Here is an 18,146-nt window from a genome sequence, read left to right on the forward strand (position 1 = left end):
AAAAAGCTCCTGCATCTTAGAGGGACCTTGCCACCTGAACAATTGAAATATTTCATCCCATTAAACATTGCATAACGTAGAGCATGGGTGAATAACTTGTGGTTCTCCAGACATCACTTTGCTCCAACTCCCATCAGTCCCAGCCAAGTGATGGGTCTGGGAAGACAGAATTTGAGTCCAATACCTAGGAGGGACACAGGGTAGACATCCCTGATTTAGAATGTGTTGAACGATGTAGAAAGAAGTCCAAAGTCTCAGCTGACATCCTGTTAAATACATCTGAGGAATCTGGATAAAGCTAGAAGAAAGTCACATATCTTTGTATTTAAAAGATTTTATTTTCATTTCACCAAAAATAAAACAAAACCAACAGTGTTTGTAATACACATGCCCTTCAATCAGTGCTCATTATATGCACACCATTTTTATTTGAAATATAAGAAAATAGGCTTTATTTCTCCTTTACAAATTAAGGAAAACCAAAAATTTGCATATAACGCTTATACATGTACATATGCACACCATTTTCCAAAATCCGTCTCCTCAAAGTAATATTGTACAACTTGGCTCTTACTCTTTTGATACGCAAGGTTCAAAAAAATTCCTGTTGCAGCTGATATTCCAGAAATACTTTGATGTTACCATTATTAAAGCCAACTTCTTGTTATCAATATAACTACGGATCTGGTGCAAATTTACTCTCAAATCCACTCTCTCTTTTTCTGAAGCCTTTGCAAATTAAAAGACTTCAGACTCCATCATTCATTCAAATTTTAAAAAGGTAACTATTTTAGATTTTTACAGTAATTTGCTACATGGTGCCATGACTAACTTAAAAAAGATGCCAGACCATTGCTTTTGATCAAAGAGATGTTGTCATGTGTAAAGATCTGAATTTCTACTACAAAACAGCAGGTTTAAGTAACACAGCAATTCTAGGAGGTTTAAGTTATTAAAGGCTAAAACCTGAGAACTTAATATGGCAAAAAAATATTTTTTAAAAGGTGGCTAGAACTTTAAACATTTCATTAAACAAAGGAGAAAACATTGTAAACATTTAGGAGCATCATAGCAAAGCAGAGTTTACCCACGTGTTTAAAAAAAGTGTGTGCATGGGGGCGGAAGGGGGATAATTCTATGCATCTAAGCAAAGCCTTTGAAACTGAAATTAAGGAACATGTATCTAAAAATTCACTGGAGCTTCAGTTCATGAAATGCATACAAAGCATACACTTAAATGAGGCAACCTTTTAAATTTCAGAGTGCAATGAAAGATAACATCTTCCAGAAGAGATTTAAGAAAGCCAATCTATCAGGAGGAGGAATGTTCTAATGGAGAACAGGTGAAAGATACATAGCAATATAAATACAAAATCAGCTCAAAGGTCAGCATCCTGTAGCATGGTGCTAGTAAGGAAAAATTAAGGCCACATTCCTTAGGAGTATTATCCTTACAAAATGCATGCCTGATTTCACATATGGCAAGATGTAATGGAGGGGGCAACTTTTTAAAGCAACAGGATCCATTACAAACCTGCTATATCCATCCCTACATTCCCACCCCTCACTCACATAGCTAGAAGGATCCAGATTTTACAGTTAAAATGCAGGTATATGCAGCAGCTTTGTGAGATTAACTTCAGCCAAGCTGATTCTGCAAATATAAGCAGCTTGATGCTTCTGAGAGACTATGTACCACTGCTTTAGCTAGAGATTTCGGATATCCTATATTCTGTGTCTCTCTCTCCTTTCCTGAATTGTATCTAACGATAAAGACACACAGACGGGGGGGGGGGGTTTCAAAGGCATTTATAAACAACTTTAATGTAGATTTCTCTATGAACATTTGGTGTGTTTCAAGCTACTGTGACCGCTTCAGGGAATTCTGAAGAATGCAGCACAATGCTAGCTTCATCTTTCCCCTCCAAAGTTCTCCACCCATTCAGAAGCTTTAAGTGTGAACGGATATTCATGCAGCATTTTCCAGAATTACCTGAAGTTTGCACAGGAGCTCAAAACACAAAATGTTTTTTTAGATATTACATCAAAACTTGTTTATAAGCACCACACATTTCCCCTTTGTTTCTGAGGGTACAATTCTGCACGATAAAATCTTAATGTTTGAGCCTGGTGACATGTGGAAGCCGCAATCCGAAGGTAGTAGGAGAGAGGGGACTTTTTTGTACCATTCACCTCACCACACAAAAAAAGCTGATAAATGGCTGTCACCAGTTGGTAATCTAAGTAATTTAGTCTTAAGCTTTTCCACACACAACTCCCATCCTGCTTTCATTAAACTCATGGAGGGCTGAGGAGGACTGTGGTTGGAAGCCCTTTCACAACATTGCATGCTCTGCTAACCTCAACTCCCAAAATCTGAAAGAGGAACCTGGGTGAATATAGCTGTATGTTTATAAGAAATCACACTAAATGGGTGAACATGACTGGAACAATGGGCACCTGGTTTTCATTTAAAGAAGATGTACAGAAGAAAACTATTTGTGAACATTAGGTGTGTGGTACATACATGGTAGATACATGTTTCTATGCGTGTATTTATCTTTAAATAGCTGGATAATGTTTACCGGGGGTGGGGGGGCAATAAGTCTAACTATGGAACACTGAAGTTGTGCTGAAATTGTGTGACGACAAAACAGATGGAGGTGCTACCTATAAATTGGCTAAGCCAGACAATTTGGATGGAAGCCTGTTTTGCTACAATCCCCCAAATCCATGGCTTGGATGCATACATAGCAAAAAAGCATACTTCTATGTTTCCAGTGTCATGTGCACAACACATTTCCCAACACTGAAGAGAACAGGCAATTCACTGCATGGTGTAAAAGCTCTGTGGCGCACCACAGAAATGTGAATTATGTTCCTTGACTCCCAGTCTCAAAAGAACCAAAAAGTACTTCTGAATGCAGTTTTCCTATCACCGAGTATGCATATAATGACACATTTCTATAGCTGTAAAATATTGTGAATGGAGGGTTTTTAAATAAACAGACATCCTTTTATATATCATTAACATATTCCTTGTGCAATCATTACAATATACTCTAAGGCACATGAATCATTACAATTTGATTTAAAAGCACAACCAAGATCGATACCATTCAGATTCTTTTCATACAAGATCCTCAAAGAAAAGCTTAAAATTAAAATTCAGTATTGGATTAACAAGCGGGGGGGGGGGGCACACAGCTTTCAAATTTCTAAACTATATTTCTACACCAAGGTGATTGCTTTTAGAAAAACAATCTTTAAAAAAACAAATCTCAAGCACAATTCGAAGTCAATTACTTTAACAGAACAGAAAATTTACTTTAAAGGAATACACTCAAACTAGACATCAGCCCTAGATTTCTCTTAAACACAGTAGAAAACTCTTTAATTCCACATATAATTCAACTGGTGAAAATATATATTCTATTACTACAGTGCATTTTTCTCCTGAAAGAGATACCACAAAACAGGTTAAGATTAGGTTAAAACAAGATACAATACCTGTGAGCTGCCACTTACAGCTTGAATTTACAAAAAAATAAAAAATAAAATGCGGGGAAGATTCTAATCCCTCCAGTTTGCAGTGAAGAATTATGGTACCCAGCAGTTGGCATTAAAGCTTGATCTCACTAGTATTTTCTGGAAGAGTGACGAGGTTTTATAGCTTCACCTACAGACTGAATCCTAGGTTTGATTTGATTAATATTGTTTAAACAGAAAATGTCACACATTCCAAAATCCATTATTTAAAAAATAAATAATTGAAAAATACTCTTAATCCAACAGCGCTTTAATTTAAACAATACAGTCTTAATTCTAGGAGGCAGGTGCACTATATTTTCAAGTACAATTCACATTTCCAGTAGCAAGCGCATCTATATATAAATAGAGGACAGCCTCAAGGGACTCCCTGCCCTTAAATAAAAAGGGAAGCAAAAAAAATCTTGACCATCAGTACTATTATATGAAGTTGTTGGGTTTTTTGAAAGGGGTGAAGTTGCAGGAGTAGACAACGGGCCAGAAAGAGGGGAGAAAGCATAGCCATTCAAGCACTGACCAACAACCATAGTTCATGACAATCATTATCTCCTCCCAATCAAAGAATGAATGCATGGTAAAGATGAGAAGTTTTGAGGCTATTTTAGAAAGCGAAGCAGAAATTGATGAATTTCTACTTCAGTCTATTAGAGAACCAGAAGCATTAAATCTTTATTGCCTTAATTGATATATACAATTATTTTTCTCATCTCATTGCAAATTTCAACCTATTTGAAAAAGCCACTTTTTTACTGTGTTTATTGTGAAATTAACGCAGAGGGGATAAGCACTGAAAGTGCTGTGAAATAAAACTATGGCGTGGTAAGTTCTGAATGCTTCTCTTGAACAAATTATCACGACTTTCTTCATAGCAGCCCAAAGCTGCTTCATTTCCCTTAGTTTGGCTCATTTGTTTCAAAGTTATATTATCAGCTGTTTCTAAATCACGGGACAACTTACGAGGAAATGAAGTGAGCTTTACTGTATTGGGCTAATATAACGAAGAAAAGTGGAGTGCTATAGCACTTAAATATTGGAGATTAACAAGGTTCCACAACATGTATTAATGAGGATCCTCTGGGAGAAGTAGATTAAGTCAAATCAGTGTTTTAAAAAAATATTAAATCAACCAGAACGACCAGTACACTCTGTTCTATATTGTCAGCAAAACACCAATGGAAACTGGGGTTTTTTATATGTACCCTAATGAGATAGGAGTCAAAATCTTTGGGGTTTTACTCTGATCAATTGCACACTGAAAACTCCCCTCACAAAGCTATTTGCAAAAAAAGCTGTTCACTACGTGGCACTGGTAGCCCCCAGCCATGTTGCAGACAAAAATAAGAGCTCTCTACCAATAATTCTATTATTTCTGATATTTGCATATTGTCTAGAAATTACTTTGATAAAACGAAACCCAGAGCTTCCCAAAATCCAACATTTTCACTTTAGTTTTTTCACTTCCATATTGTGTGTTTTAGCAGCTGCTTATAATCGGGTTTTTAAAAAACGTGCTTCAGAGCAGGTACAGTATTTACCATTCAAGAAGCTACAGACATTGAGGAAGTCTGATTAAACAGCACCCTGTGCAGAGGGAGAAAGCAGATCACAGGAGAGTTCTCGTTTAGCTGCTCTCTTTTGTTGTTATTCAACTTTCATCCAACATGTAGAAAGTAGAACTGGATTTTCCTATGATGGAAGGGAGGCTCCATGACAAGTTACTGTCTTTGTTTTGCATGAATGTTTGGTCAATGAACGAACATTCCCTTAGATTAGCAACTCTCTGTCTCATCTACAAGCACTCCAAAGAGTGCCAACTTAAGAGATGTACCCTGAGCTAACTCTAACCCTCGCAGAGCAAAGCAAGTTGCACTGTCCCTTTTCGCACACGCCCCTTTTTGCACAAAAGAGCAAGAACTGCCACATTCTAAGTGGCTAACACACTCTGGTGGGTGTGATCACTATAGCAATTTCTCCAGTGTCTCCAAGTTCTTCTCCATCCACTGGATATTCAGCTGAATTCTCTCAATGGCCTCTCGGACAAACCGTAGCTGAGCAGTTTCCTCCGACTTGGATTCGAAGAATGTTTTAACCTGCAGAAGCAACGCACATAAACAGGGATATGTAAGGACAATAAAAAAAAACTAACTTTACCCCTGTGCTTCCAAGTGGCCCAACAGGGGGGGTTGGTGGTGAGGAGGAGCCTTCACTTAAGACTTGGACAATCTGCCTATTCTAGTTTGAGTCCTAGTTACACCAATGTATACTAAGTAAATATTAAAAACCCAGACTACTTATTGAAATCCCCCTTTTTCGTAAACATTTGGAATAACTTCCTGACGGACTGCAGAAGAGGCTGCCTCAGAAGGTGGTAGACTCTATTACATTTGATGCTTCTGAGCGGCTGGGATAGCCATCCAACAGGGATGGAGGAACAAATTTCCTATATTAGCGGGAGGCTGGATCAGATGACTTTTGAGGTCCCTTCCAACCTTATGAGTCTTTTCAAAAATAGTAATAATTAAAGCTTAATTAACTCATTATTTTACTTGTGTGATTAAAGGCAGTTAACTCACCAGCAGTAGTTTCTCCAACTTCAAATGTCACCTTCCACATTGCTGTGTACCAAGAATACACAGCTATACTAAAAGCCAGCAGTAACAGAGCAATATGCAATGTTCCAGCTTCTATATTATAATAATTTTTTCCCCTAACACTCTTCGGAATACTTTATTCAAACAAACCTCAAGCAGATGTTCTTGTGTTGAGAACTGACAAGTTGTCGCAATCACAATACTTTGGATGGTGTATGATCCACGGTGAAACCTGAAGTTTAGGAGAATGAACCAAACGTTTATTCAAAGCATGTTTAACTCAATTCATGCCTTACCTACTGTATTTTGGAAGCTTATGGTGAATTACAGTATTCAACATTCTTAAAAGTGATCAGCATTTAAAGAAATCTGCTATCCCTGGTCGCTAAACTACCAGACATACAAAGTAAGTAATGGTGTGCACTGACTATGCTAGACACCGTTTGGACCTTGATTCCATGCTCCAGAAAAGAGTCTGGTTTGGTCCAAAGCACTTTGAAGGCTCTCTGATTAATCTCAGGATCCAAATCTGATACCAAATTTGGGGGGACGGACACCTTCTTCCATTTGGGGGCTTTTTTTTAAGGCTACAACTTTTTTCCTTTAGAAATAATGAGATGAAATTTGTAGTCACAGTAGCCCCTCCTAAGTAGATGAAGCCTACTTAATTGTGGACCTACAGGTGTTTTATCGATGCTTTTTTTTACAAAATGAATGGTCTACAACTTTCTTTTTTTGGCAGAATGGGTTGAAGTCTGCAGGCATGGCAGTTCTTTTGAAGGTACTAGTCCTATCACATTGCCAAAGGATAGCTGCAATGGTTTTCGTGAAAGGCACCCTTGCACAGGTTTTAAAACATCCAAATCAACCCTGATTGCCTTTGAAATCCCTGCAACAATTGGGGTGGCTCAGGCAGAATCCTGCTCAGGTGAACCCCAAAACTAAAAGTGGTTCAGTATTCAACTAAAATAAGGTTCTGGTCAGGTAAGTTCAATATTTTTCACAACTTCAGAGGACAAGGAACAAAGCCAGAGAGCACACACTGAGAACATCTCTTTTTATAGATCAAAAGACAACAGGTTAATTATACCGGGGACACTGAAGGAAATAAGCTGGCACAAAGAATGTTAAATAGCCACAATTCAGCAACACTTGCACTTTTAAGCATTTCTTCTCCTTCTGATCCACCCCCAACCATTTGTGCATGTGCCTGGAACTTCATGGGTATGATGAAATGGGAATGTAGTTCAGGAAAGCCTATGCCGCAATAAATTTGTTGACTTTTTGAGGTGCTTTAAGGTGCTTCAAAAGAAGTAAAAGACTCAAGTAGCAGTGAAATGTGCTTTTGGCGAGTTACCGTGATTTGCATGCAGCTTCAGTAACCCAGCAAGTCTCCACGTAGCACATGCTGTAGTGCTGAAATCCTTTATTCAGTAGGTGTTTATTCTAAACAGCAACAACAAGGGCACCCAAGGCACTAGTGCAAGACCTGAACGGCATGCTTATTTAGTGCCAGTAAAAATCCTGTTTTATATGTACACGTCTGTGTGTGTGTGTAGCAGAGGGAAGGATAAAGACAGAATTTTATTACAAGAACTCAAGGAAAGCCTTACTTCCTTATAAGCCGATCCCAGTTCTCCTTAACGAAATCCCATGCTAGTAAGTGTCCAGGCAAATTCTGACTGGCTGTTGTTATAACAGTTGGAAGATCCTGCGATCTGATGGTGTTTCCTTCCAGGCTTGTTTGCATTAACCTATGAAGGAAAATAGAGTCAGGTTAGAGGCACATTTGCGTTCTTTTTAGAGGTCTAGACAATTTATAACAGATACTGTAAGGGGGCAGGGCCAATGAGGGCCATCTCACAACTAAAAATGTCTACGTTTGTATATGCAAATACTACCTGTCCATTCATTAAGCAAAGGAAGAAACCTGAACCACCCTTTATCTGGGATGTCCTATAAAATGTGTAGTTTTTTTTATCAGGCTGCTTACTGCTGGAACTGGTGGAAACTTTTCTATGCTCATTGGACAAAAAGTGAAATACAGAAACTTCGGGGGGGGGGAGACACCTTAGTAACCTTGCAACTGAAAATCAGAAGCATGTTTTTCGAACCGCAAACTGAAAAACTTCCTGGAAGGGTCATGAGTTCAAGTCTCATGTTGGATAAAACATTCCTGCATTGCAGGGGGTTGGACTAGATGACCCTGGCGGTCCCTTCCGACTCTACAATTCTATGATTCCCTTAAACCCTTTATTCTAGAAATTTGTGCCTACAAGTATACCTATATATATTTCAAGGGAGGACAGCACAATAAAAGGTAACCCTAAATGGCCTCGGTCCAGTATACCTGAAGGAGCGTCTCCACCCCCATCGTTCTGCCCGGACACTGAGGTCCAGCTCCGAGGGCCTTCTGGCGGTTCCCTCGATACGAGAGGCCAAGTTAAAGGGAACCAGGCAGAGGGCCTTCTCGGTAGTGGCACCCACCCTGTGGAATGCCCTCCCACTAGAGGTCAAAGAGAACAACAATTACCAGACCTTTAGAAGGCATCTCAAGGCAGCCCTGTTTAGGGAAGCTTTTAATGTTTGATGGATTTCTGTATTTTAGTGTTTTGTTGGAAGCCGCCCAGAGTGGCTGGGGGAACCCGGCCAGATGGGCGGGGTATAAATAACAAATTATTATTATTATTATTATTATTATTATTATTATTATTATTATTATTATTACTTGTAGCCCCAAGTTTTGAAGCAATGTATAACACATGTCCATAAAGCAAGGAGAGAAAGCGCCCCCCCTCCCCCACATACAGATGCTGCCAAGTCAAAACTTGCCCTGACATTAAAGTCAATGAATGAAATCTCTCTCGTCAGTACAAAAGGTCAAAGAAGGGAAGGTGTGTTAAATGCTGCACATGTTTTTTAGACTTCCTTTTACAGTGACATATAGAAATTGCTCTTAGGATTTTCTTGATGATTATATGTGTAATATCTTCTGTTTCATACCATATCAGTTTTTTAACATCATCTGCACTGGCCAATGCTTCAAGGATTTTGAGCTTTTCTGGTTCAGACACCAAATACGCATACATGCTTAAAAGATAGTTCCAGCCACTTTCGGTTTTTGCTCCGGCTGTGAATATGATCTTCATAACATCTGTTGGCAGGCTACAGAGAGAAAGTGCAAACCTTTATAAGAACAGCCTAAAAAGAATAAGTCACATCAAAGCATTAGCTAACATGATATGAACCATAGCTTATCTCAGTAGGTCCTTAAACAAGGGGCTAATTTGAAGTCGTCCGACGGGTGGGAGGGCAGGAATCCTACACTGGCTATGTGCCCTGTTCCAAGCACAGAATAGGATATAGCAGCCAAGGCAGGAGGATTTCGCCACTGCTTATCGGGGATGAAACCCCTTTGCACTTCTCCTTTAGTCAGTATGTGTGTGTTTGTATGTGTGGCAGAAGTGGTGGGGGACTCCCTATCACCACCCACTCACTTAAAGGAAAAGCAGAGCTGCTATAAAGAGCACTTTCGCAAAGGACCAGCTCTCTGCAAAGCAGCCATTCCTCACCACTTCTCCTCTAACCATTGCTGCGAGCAGGTGGGCAGTAGTGTGAGGGGTAACTCTCTCCCACATTTCAATTACAGGTAGGTAGCCGTGTTGGTCTGGATCGAAGTAAAATAAAAAAATTCCTTCAGTAGCACCTTAAAGACCAACTAAGTTTTTATTTTGGTATGAGCTTTCGTGTGCATGCACACTTCTTCAGATACAGTGAAATGGAAGTTTCCAGGCACTTATGTAGAGAAGGGGTGGGGAGGGGTGGGGATGGGGAGGGGGGATCACCCAGATCAGACCCTTCTGGGTGATCCCCCCTCCCCATCCCCACCCCTCCCCACCCCTTCTCTACATAAGTGCCTGGAAACTTCCATTTCACTGTATCTGAAGAAGTGTGCATGCACACGAAAGCTCATACCAAAATAAAAACTTAGTTGGTCTTTAAGGTGCTACTGAAGGAATTTTTTTATTTTACCACATTTCAATGAAGAGGAGGTGGCTGCTGCAAACAGCGCTTTTCCAAAGGGCTTTAAGACAGCTCCCTTGCTCCTGGCCTGAGCCTCCAGAAGCTCAAATGGGAGTGTGGAGGCTGCCCTAAAGCCTTTGCAAGTCTGTGTGCCCCCCCCTTTAAACCTCCAACAAGCAGGGTTTGAAGAAGAAGTGTGGGGAGATATGCAAAGTCTTTTGCACGTCTTCACACAGTTCCCTGTTAAACCTCCAAACGGTTCCCTGGGAGTTTTAAGTGTGCAAGTGATCCAAGAGTGGCTGGGGGAACTCAGCCAGATGGGTGGGATATAAGTAATAAAATTATTATTATTGTCCAAATGACATGTGATTGACAGGTGGGAGGTCCCACTTACCTGTCAAATTTGGCCCTTGTGGCAGATCCTGATAAGGATCTGGCCCATGGAGCCACAAAGCTTCTCCACCCACTGCAAAGAAGCCTATGAAACATCAGGAGTGAGGCAGGTAGAGACATCCATGGGGAGTTGGACTGCATAGCTGATCCCTGCAGAAGCAGGATTCAAACCTGATCAGTGTGACTTCGAAAGCACCACGGAGGGCTCTTTGCAAGCCCTGTGTGGTGCTTTCAAGTCCCGACGATCATTACCACTGTGATGTCAGGTGGGTGACATGAAGGCTGCTCCAGCCAATTTTCATATATTGTCTGTGAGAAGATGAAGAGATGAGAATCTGGCCCACAAGCCAGAACAGGTTCTCTTCCCCTGATATAAAGCTGGGGAATGCTTCATCATGAGTAGCTCACCTGAGGGAGCAAAACCACAGCAACAGCTCCATCTACGCACCCTCATAGCCCACCCTCCCGTCTTGCCACTGCCTACCATTAAGCACTGAAGGGAGGCTATAACTGCACTTTTGCCCTCCGGGTGAGCCACTTCTGTGAGAGATGCTGATCCATATTTCTATTTAAACCCATCAGGCTGCAAGATGCTTGACTGCATTGAGACTATGTAATAGAAAACTATTTCTGAATGCCATAGTACGCAAGAGGCACTCGAACCAAGGAGCAAGTCTGTGTTTTACCTTTTTGTGCCACTGGAGTCTTTCCATTCATTAAATAGCTTGGTAGCATCTGTGCTGCAGTTTTCCAAATTATGGGTGCAGGCGAAGGTTAGCAGACTTGACTTCAGCTCTTGTTCTGAAAGGGTGCCATCACTTGTCCATTTCTGTTGATTAATCTTGTCTTTAAATAGTTGTAACATCTTATGCTGGAGAATAAAGAGGAAAAGTTATCACTATGCAAACTCTGTTACAACAAGCTTGTGCTAGGTTGGAGACTATAAACTGCAAACACCCCCCAAATCACACGGCTCCTTGCAACACTCCTGTATCTAATGCTCCATTCTGGCAGGTCTGCCATTCAGTTCTGAAGAGAATTTCCTCACTGTCTTACATGTGCTCAATCTCAACTGGCACCAAAATGAGCCCAATGAGTCTTTGAATGACCTGCGGATCAATAGGCTAGTTCAAATCTATATGAATTATATTAAAAGGCACATAAAACCAGTCACACCATTTTTAACTCACTTTCATAAGACTTTTTTTTTAACCCAACCCCCCTTTCAATAAAATCTTTATTTGTCTGGCTTGCAGAGTTCATGAGCTGAAACAGTGACAGTTCTGCTAGGTACACATTCCACATTATCATTGAATAATAATAACAACCAGCAGATTCATGTAGAACCAATTTTTTTGATTGCTAAGGTGTATGCTTTCTGCATCGTTGAAATGTTACAGACAAAAATGCTGTGGCACCTTGAAGACTAAATGGTTTGTTTGGGATGGACACGAATAGACGTTCTCCTCCTTTGGTATATGATTACAGAGCAGAGTAATAAATAATAATAATAATAATAATATCCATCTCTTTGCAGTTGGGGTTCAGAAGTTACAAATGGCATTTACATATACTGAGAAAATACAACATGCTTTTAAATGGAAAGCTCATAAACAACCCATCCAATATTCCAACACTAATCACAAGAAAACAGTATGATTTAGAAATTGTCCTTCCATGTAGTACAAACTATTTTGCCCTAGTATGAACTTTATATCTAGCTTCCACCACCTGCCTACTTTCAGTAACTTACCAATATTCTCGCTGAAAGGGTCTGCATTCCTCTTTTTTCAACTAGGTTGAAGATACGGTTCATTTGGTCCAATGCTTGTGTGATTGGAGAAGTGCTGTTTTCTTTCACTAGGTAGTCAATCAGGTCAAAGGCTTTGGCCAAAGACACCTTTCCTAATCTAAAGGGGGCATCAAAAACAATGACAACAAGATACTGTCAAGCATTCTGACGAGCCTAAACAAATGTAAAAGACCTTGTTTGTGGTACAGGATATAAGTTATTCAAATATAAAATAGTTTTGCTTTATTTCTTCATATTATTAGATTTATACATTCATTCATTCTGGAGGCAAAACCTCCGTAACAGATGATAAGTTCGATTCATTATAGCATTCTATTGATAAGCCCCCAAAATCCAAAGTGCTGTTAAGATCTATCAAACAACACTGGACTAAATTCCTGCATTTTTCACTCTTCTTGCAAACTCGCCATTTCTCGCCTTTAACAAAAGAATCCTAAACTAAAGCCTTTGCAATTTCATACTTAAAGAGTTTCGTTATGCACAACAGTGAACATCTAGGATAACAAAGGTAAAAAATAATTAACACATCCAGATTAGATAAGGTTCTCCTTTATCCCTCTGGCCCACCAGGCGGTCCAATTTGACCCACAAGGTCATTTCCCCCAACCACATAACCTGCCCACTCGTGACATCAGCAGATGGGCAGAAGGAAGGGTTAAATCCTGCAATGGCTGTGTGCATTTGTTCCCAGCAAGAACCAGGAACATGCAGCCAAAGCAGAAGGATTTAAACCCTGCATCACCTGCTAAAATGAAGGGGGGGAACCTCCCTTTTAGCAGGGTTTTCCATGAAAACCCAATTACTGGATCAGAAGGGGTTTGCATGGAATTGTGCTGAAACCAAAGGCTCTTAACTAGCCCACCACTGCACAGTAAAGTCCCAACAACCTGGACTTCCAGGTGACTGACAGATGAGCAGCCTTGCCTACCAGCAGTGGAGAGATAAAGATCTGTCCCATGGGCCAGAAAAGCTTCCCCACCCCTTTCCTAGAAGGTTTGTTCTTAAAACTCTGGATTTGAAGAAGGATATATCACAGTTCAATGTAATAACTTTAAAGAATTACCCTGCCAGATTAAAAATGTTATGGATCAAATTGGCTCTGTCTCTGGAACTCAGAGCAGTGGGCTCCGTCTTCAGCAGGTCAATTAGAGCAGCCCAGTCGTTTTCCGCATACTGTACAATATAGTAACCATTCGAGTCTACATTGAATTTCACCCACTGTGTTTCACCTGGAAGGTCAATGGTATCTAAGGAAGGGGGGAAAGGAGGAGAGAAAGAAAGAAAGCACTGAATAGATTCAGTCTTCGGATCATTTGCAAATTTCTAGGAGTACATCAGGGCAATAACACTTCACTGGCATCATTTAAGAAGCTTCCTAAATTTTACTGGGAGCAGTAGGAGCCAGCCAATGATTACAGCTGCAGAGCACCTCTTAGCTACAACTGACTTACAGCCAATACTATCAACACTCAATCTGAGACAATCACAGTGTGCATGGCAAGCCTTCATTGGACAAATGTGCCTTTACTGCATGTCACTACACACGGCAACATAGCAAAATACCTACGCAAACTGCCCAGCAGCCGTGTAAAAGGGAAGAGAGGAAATAACTAAAGCTGGAGGCGTATTGTGAAATGTGATGCATCACAAGATCTGATGCACACAACCTATTCCCAAAGTTAATACTGTGTTGATAGGCTATTAACAGTAATGCTTGGAGAGACGTCCCATGGGATCACTCCCTCTCAACCTACAGAGGTGACAGGAAGTACTCAGTTTTATTTATTTGCTGAATGTCCACATGGGCCAGGGAAAAAATCAACTGCAGAGAACTTAGCACATTTGATAGGCATATTAATGTGTTGAATCCAGTCTTGCATTTCACCTCACACTATATAAAAAAGGGGAGAGGAATCCCATCCTTGTATAAAGCTTTCTAAAGTTAATCCCGGTACAAAGATATATTTTGTAAGCCAACTTACCTACCAACAGTACATTTTTGCGTGCTTTTTCCAGAAAATGTTGTGGATGGCATTGGTTTAAACCTTTTCTCCTTAAAATAGGTTTACTGCTTTTCATTAGCATATTTAACTTCTCAACTATGCAGCAGCCTGGATTTTGGCAGTGGGATATGTATATATTTTTAACACACACTGCTTTCATCTTCCCTGGAAACCAGTTTTCAATTATAGAAATGCATCTGTCCAGAAGTGAATTACTTGAGTCTCTGTGGTTGGCACCATTGCCCCATCCTTTTATATTTTAGAGGAGCCAGGTTACAGAAAGCTATCCATTACAAACTTAATTCCAATTTCTACCATGAAGCAGGTCTGCTCTATCCAAGAATGTACCTCCAGGCAAACAGAAGGTAGGTTTAGGCTACACATCAAAGAACTGTTCGGTCTCAAGGGAGGCGTGCAAGGAGAACAGCTCACTAATTAGCTGAGAGTCACATAAGTCCTTTTCGGGCTAAACAGCATTTATTCATTTAGATCAAGGTTTCCCAAACTTGGGTCTCCAGCTGTTTTTGGACTACAACTCCCACCATCCCTAGCTAGCAGGACCAGTGGTCAGGGATGGTGGAAACTGCAGTCCAAAAGCAGCTGGAAGACCCCAATTTAGATGAACTAGTTTTGCTTTTTCACATCCTAACCTGGTTTAAAAAAACAACTACTCATGATGGACCATTGAGTTCATTTTGAGCTCAGACCCATTCCGGACTTTAGGTTTGACTAGACTCCCGATGCCACTGGGAATGCAAAGCCTCCTCTCTAAACCCTCCTGAGCTGCCTCATCCATTGAGAAAAGAGAGCAGGCTTAGAGGCCTTCCCAACCCCTGCAAAACAACAAAAACATAAAAGCCTTGCCTGGCAGCAGTACAGAAAAACTTCAGTCTTCATTTGCCCCTAGATGCTACAGGAACACAGTCCCAGACAATATACTTCTAGGGTATCGTAGATTTCCAAGGTTTCCAAAGCCTTGTCAAGAAATATAAGCCTTGAGAAATTACTTTCCGTAAATCCTGGTGCTGGGATGCTGCTGAGAATATGCTTTGGTGGCAGGATTTTTTGGAAAGTACAATTTACTAAGGACCTAAAAGAAGCTACAATTTCTAGGCAACCTGGCACCTAACAAATGAAGGCCATTTCAGCTACTCCTCACTGCTGCTACCACGTGAATGTCTGAGGGAAAGAAGGTCGTACTAATGTTAAGTTGTGTTTGACCTTTGAAGAGATTGGCTCATAATCAGTCCAAACTGGAGAAATGTATATTTTAAAGTCTCTTGTTCTAAACTTCAGTTGCAATCTTGGTTAAAAATTATCTACTATAGACACCAGAAGCTAACACAATTTAAACTATCTGTTTCTTGCAATTATTTATATTCCATTTTTCAGGGTACAAATCCTACCAATGCTTTCCTATTAAAAAGTAATTTGACCATGTTATGCTTCAACTTTCTCAAGTTCCCAAAGTCATATACAAGTATCGCCAGTAAATAATAATAATAATGATGATGATGATGATGATGTGAGACATTTCCTTGCTCTAACCTATGCCAGCTCATAAAGAGCCAAATCAGAAGTGAGCACTAGTAAAGTCAAAGAGGGAACACTATTCAAATAAAATGCACCTGAAAATTAAATGATATGGAGGGGGGTAAATGTATCCAAATGTAAAAAGATTACTACCGCTAAAAATCTAGGACAAATTTTTATTGGCCACAGTTATTCTGTGAGGGACAGAAATACACACAGGTCCTGCTATCAGAATACTCATTATCCAAAATCTCTGTTATCTGAACACAAAGAATTATACCTAAACCTCACTATACAAACTGCCGATTCAGATATCCAAACAGATAAAGTTTGCCCACTTCCTTAATTGTTTGTGTTTTGCTGATGGCCACGAGCCATTTTGGGCAGAAACTATGGAGGAAGGGAGAAAGATTGGACAAATCAGGGGGCAGGAGAGAATGGACAAATCAATTTTTCCTTTATCTGCCTTCTGATTGGCTGCAGCAGTTTCAGGTAGAAAGTATGGATTTAAAATGTTCTCTTGGAAAATAACAGAAATTATTTCAGCCCATGCAAACGCTTGCCTAACAATTTTCTGGGGAGCATATGGTGTTCAGAAAGCAGGACTTGCATGTACTCTTAATTAACAGAGACAAGATATAACAAGTCAGAAGCTACAGAATTTAGTTGCTACAGAAATTGTACTAGTTCAGAGGTTTAAAATCCTAAAATGCTTAGCATGTTACAACTAAGAAAATAATCATTTTGGTATGCCCCACTTTCCTATCCATACAAAAAAAGTGTTTCAAATGTAAATGAATTATGTAAATGAAGTAAATGAATTGTATTGCAGACTCAAAATAATGAGGGCATATGCACTTTCTTAACTATAAGCTCTGAACATTGACCATTTATTTTACAGAAATTAAACCCCTACCCTTATTCCAACACTAGCCATCAAAGATCAATGATGTTGCTTCTGAAAGATGCTCATCATTTGGCTCTGGAAACTATTCCACATTAAGAACGTATTTGTGCATTGGTTGAATTTACCATCTGTGAAGACAAAAGCCTTCAAAAACATACATACCTGACTTTTGCTGTAGCAAATAATTGTAAGAACTGAAGGGCAAGGTGCCATTGCTGGTGGTATAAGAAAGAGGAATGCTCCACAAATAACTGGAAGAGGAGAAAGTGTTTACACAGTGTTAAAGATTGCTTATGCACTGTAACTTAAAGAAAAAAACAGGTACTGATAGTCCTTCCTACGTTTGTGTGCAGAAGCATTGTTTATTAAACTTAACAAAATTAGTTGAGGGTAGTTATAAAAATCAAGACCAAACCTGTGCCTACAAATCTTGTGCTTTAAAGCAGGCACAGGCAAACTTGGCCCTCAAGATGTTTTGGGACTACAACTCCCATCATCCCTAGCTAACAGGACCAGTGGTTAGGGATGGTGGGAGTTGTAGTCCCAAAACATCTGGAGGGCCAAGTTTGCCTATGCCTGTTTTACAGGTTCACCACGCAATTTGTTTTTGTAGAAGCAAATCTGTTTTGTACAAATGCACACACAAAACCACAGATCTACAAGGAGCTCTTATGTTCACGGTATGCAAGACACTTAAAATCAATCAATTTTCTCCTCCCATTCTGCTTTTCTGCATAAATTCGTGAGTAGCAATTGGCTTTAAGTGCCATTCAAATAACAAAAGTTTATTTTTCCATGAAGTCATTCAATTGCCACAATCAGCAGTGACGTGTTAAGAAATTCTCAAACTATACAATATTTGGGCCATTCTGTGTTTCAGGCAAAGAAAAAGATATGAAAAATCAGAGTAGTCACCTCCCCTCTTTTTACTTAAGAGCTGATACATGGGTTTTAGATTTTAAAAACGACTCTGCATGTGGAACCTCAGCTGTTCTTCACAAGATTGGGGCCATCATTCTAAATGCAAGACATTTCCCAGCATAACTTCCCAGAGAAGTTCAGCAATTCCAACTTTCCATTTTACACACCATAAGAAGTGTGCGGGGAGGGTGAATGCAAGTCATTTGCACTTTTGTACAACTTGGAATGTACAAAACACCTCCAGTTTAATACTCCACCTTTATTTTAAGGCACAAACTTTTATGCTCCCCCCCCCCCAATTTAATCTACTTGCCTTTCCCGGCAATGGCAACAATCTTGGCTAGTCGAAAAATATACTTCCTTGAACTAGGTTTCTGCCACAAAATGTTGATATAATCAGTGTGTAAAAAGAA

General features: G+C 39.9%; 1 protein-coding gene across 2 annotated transcripts in view; it reads right to left on the minus strand.

Moving 5' to 3' along the window:
* Positions 1-318: 318 nt before the first annotated feature.
* Positions 319-18,146, minus strand: part of LNPEP (leucyl and cystinyl aminopeptidase) — a 42,647-nt gene continuing 24,819 nt past the window's right edge. For both annotated transcript variants that reach the window (XM_035099701.3, XM_035099702.3), the window contains exons 11-18: positions 16,975-17,063; positions 13,433-13,616; positions 12,310-12,466; positions 11,243-11,427; positions 9,144-9,305; positions 7,754-7,894; positions 6,291-6,372; positions 319-5,639 (exon numbers count right to left, since the gene is read on the minus strand). In XM_035099701.3, the coding sequence (XP_034955592.2) occupies positions 5,508-5,639; positions 6,291-6,372; positions 7,754-7,894; positions 9,144-9,305; positions 11,243-11,427; positions 12,310-12,466; positions 13,433-13,616; positions 16,975-17,063 (1,132 nt within the window). In that variant the 3' untranslated portion in view covers positions 319-5,507. The remainder of the gene's footprint in view (positions 5,640-6,290; positions 6,373-7,753; positions 7,895-9,143; positions 9,306-11,242; positions 11,428-12,309; positions 12,467-13,432; positions 13,617-16,974; positions 17,064-18,146) is intronic.

Source organism: Zootoca vivipara, chromosome 10, assembly GCF_965207765.1.
Source record: "Zootoca vivipara chromosome 10, rZooViv2.hap1.1, whole genome shotgun sequence".
In the NCBI taxonomy this organism is placed as follows: domain Eukaryota; kingdom Metazoa; phylum Chordata; class Lepidosauria; order Squamata; family Lacertidae; genus Zootoca; species Zootoca vivipara.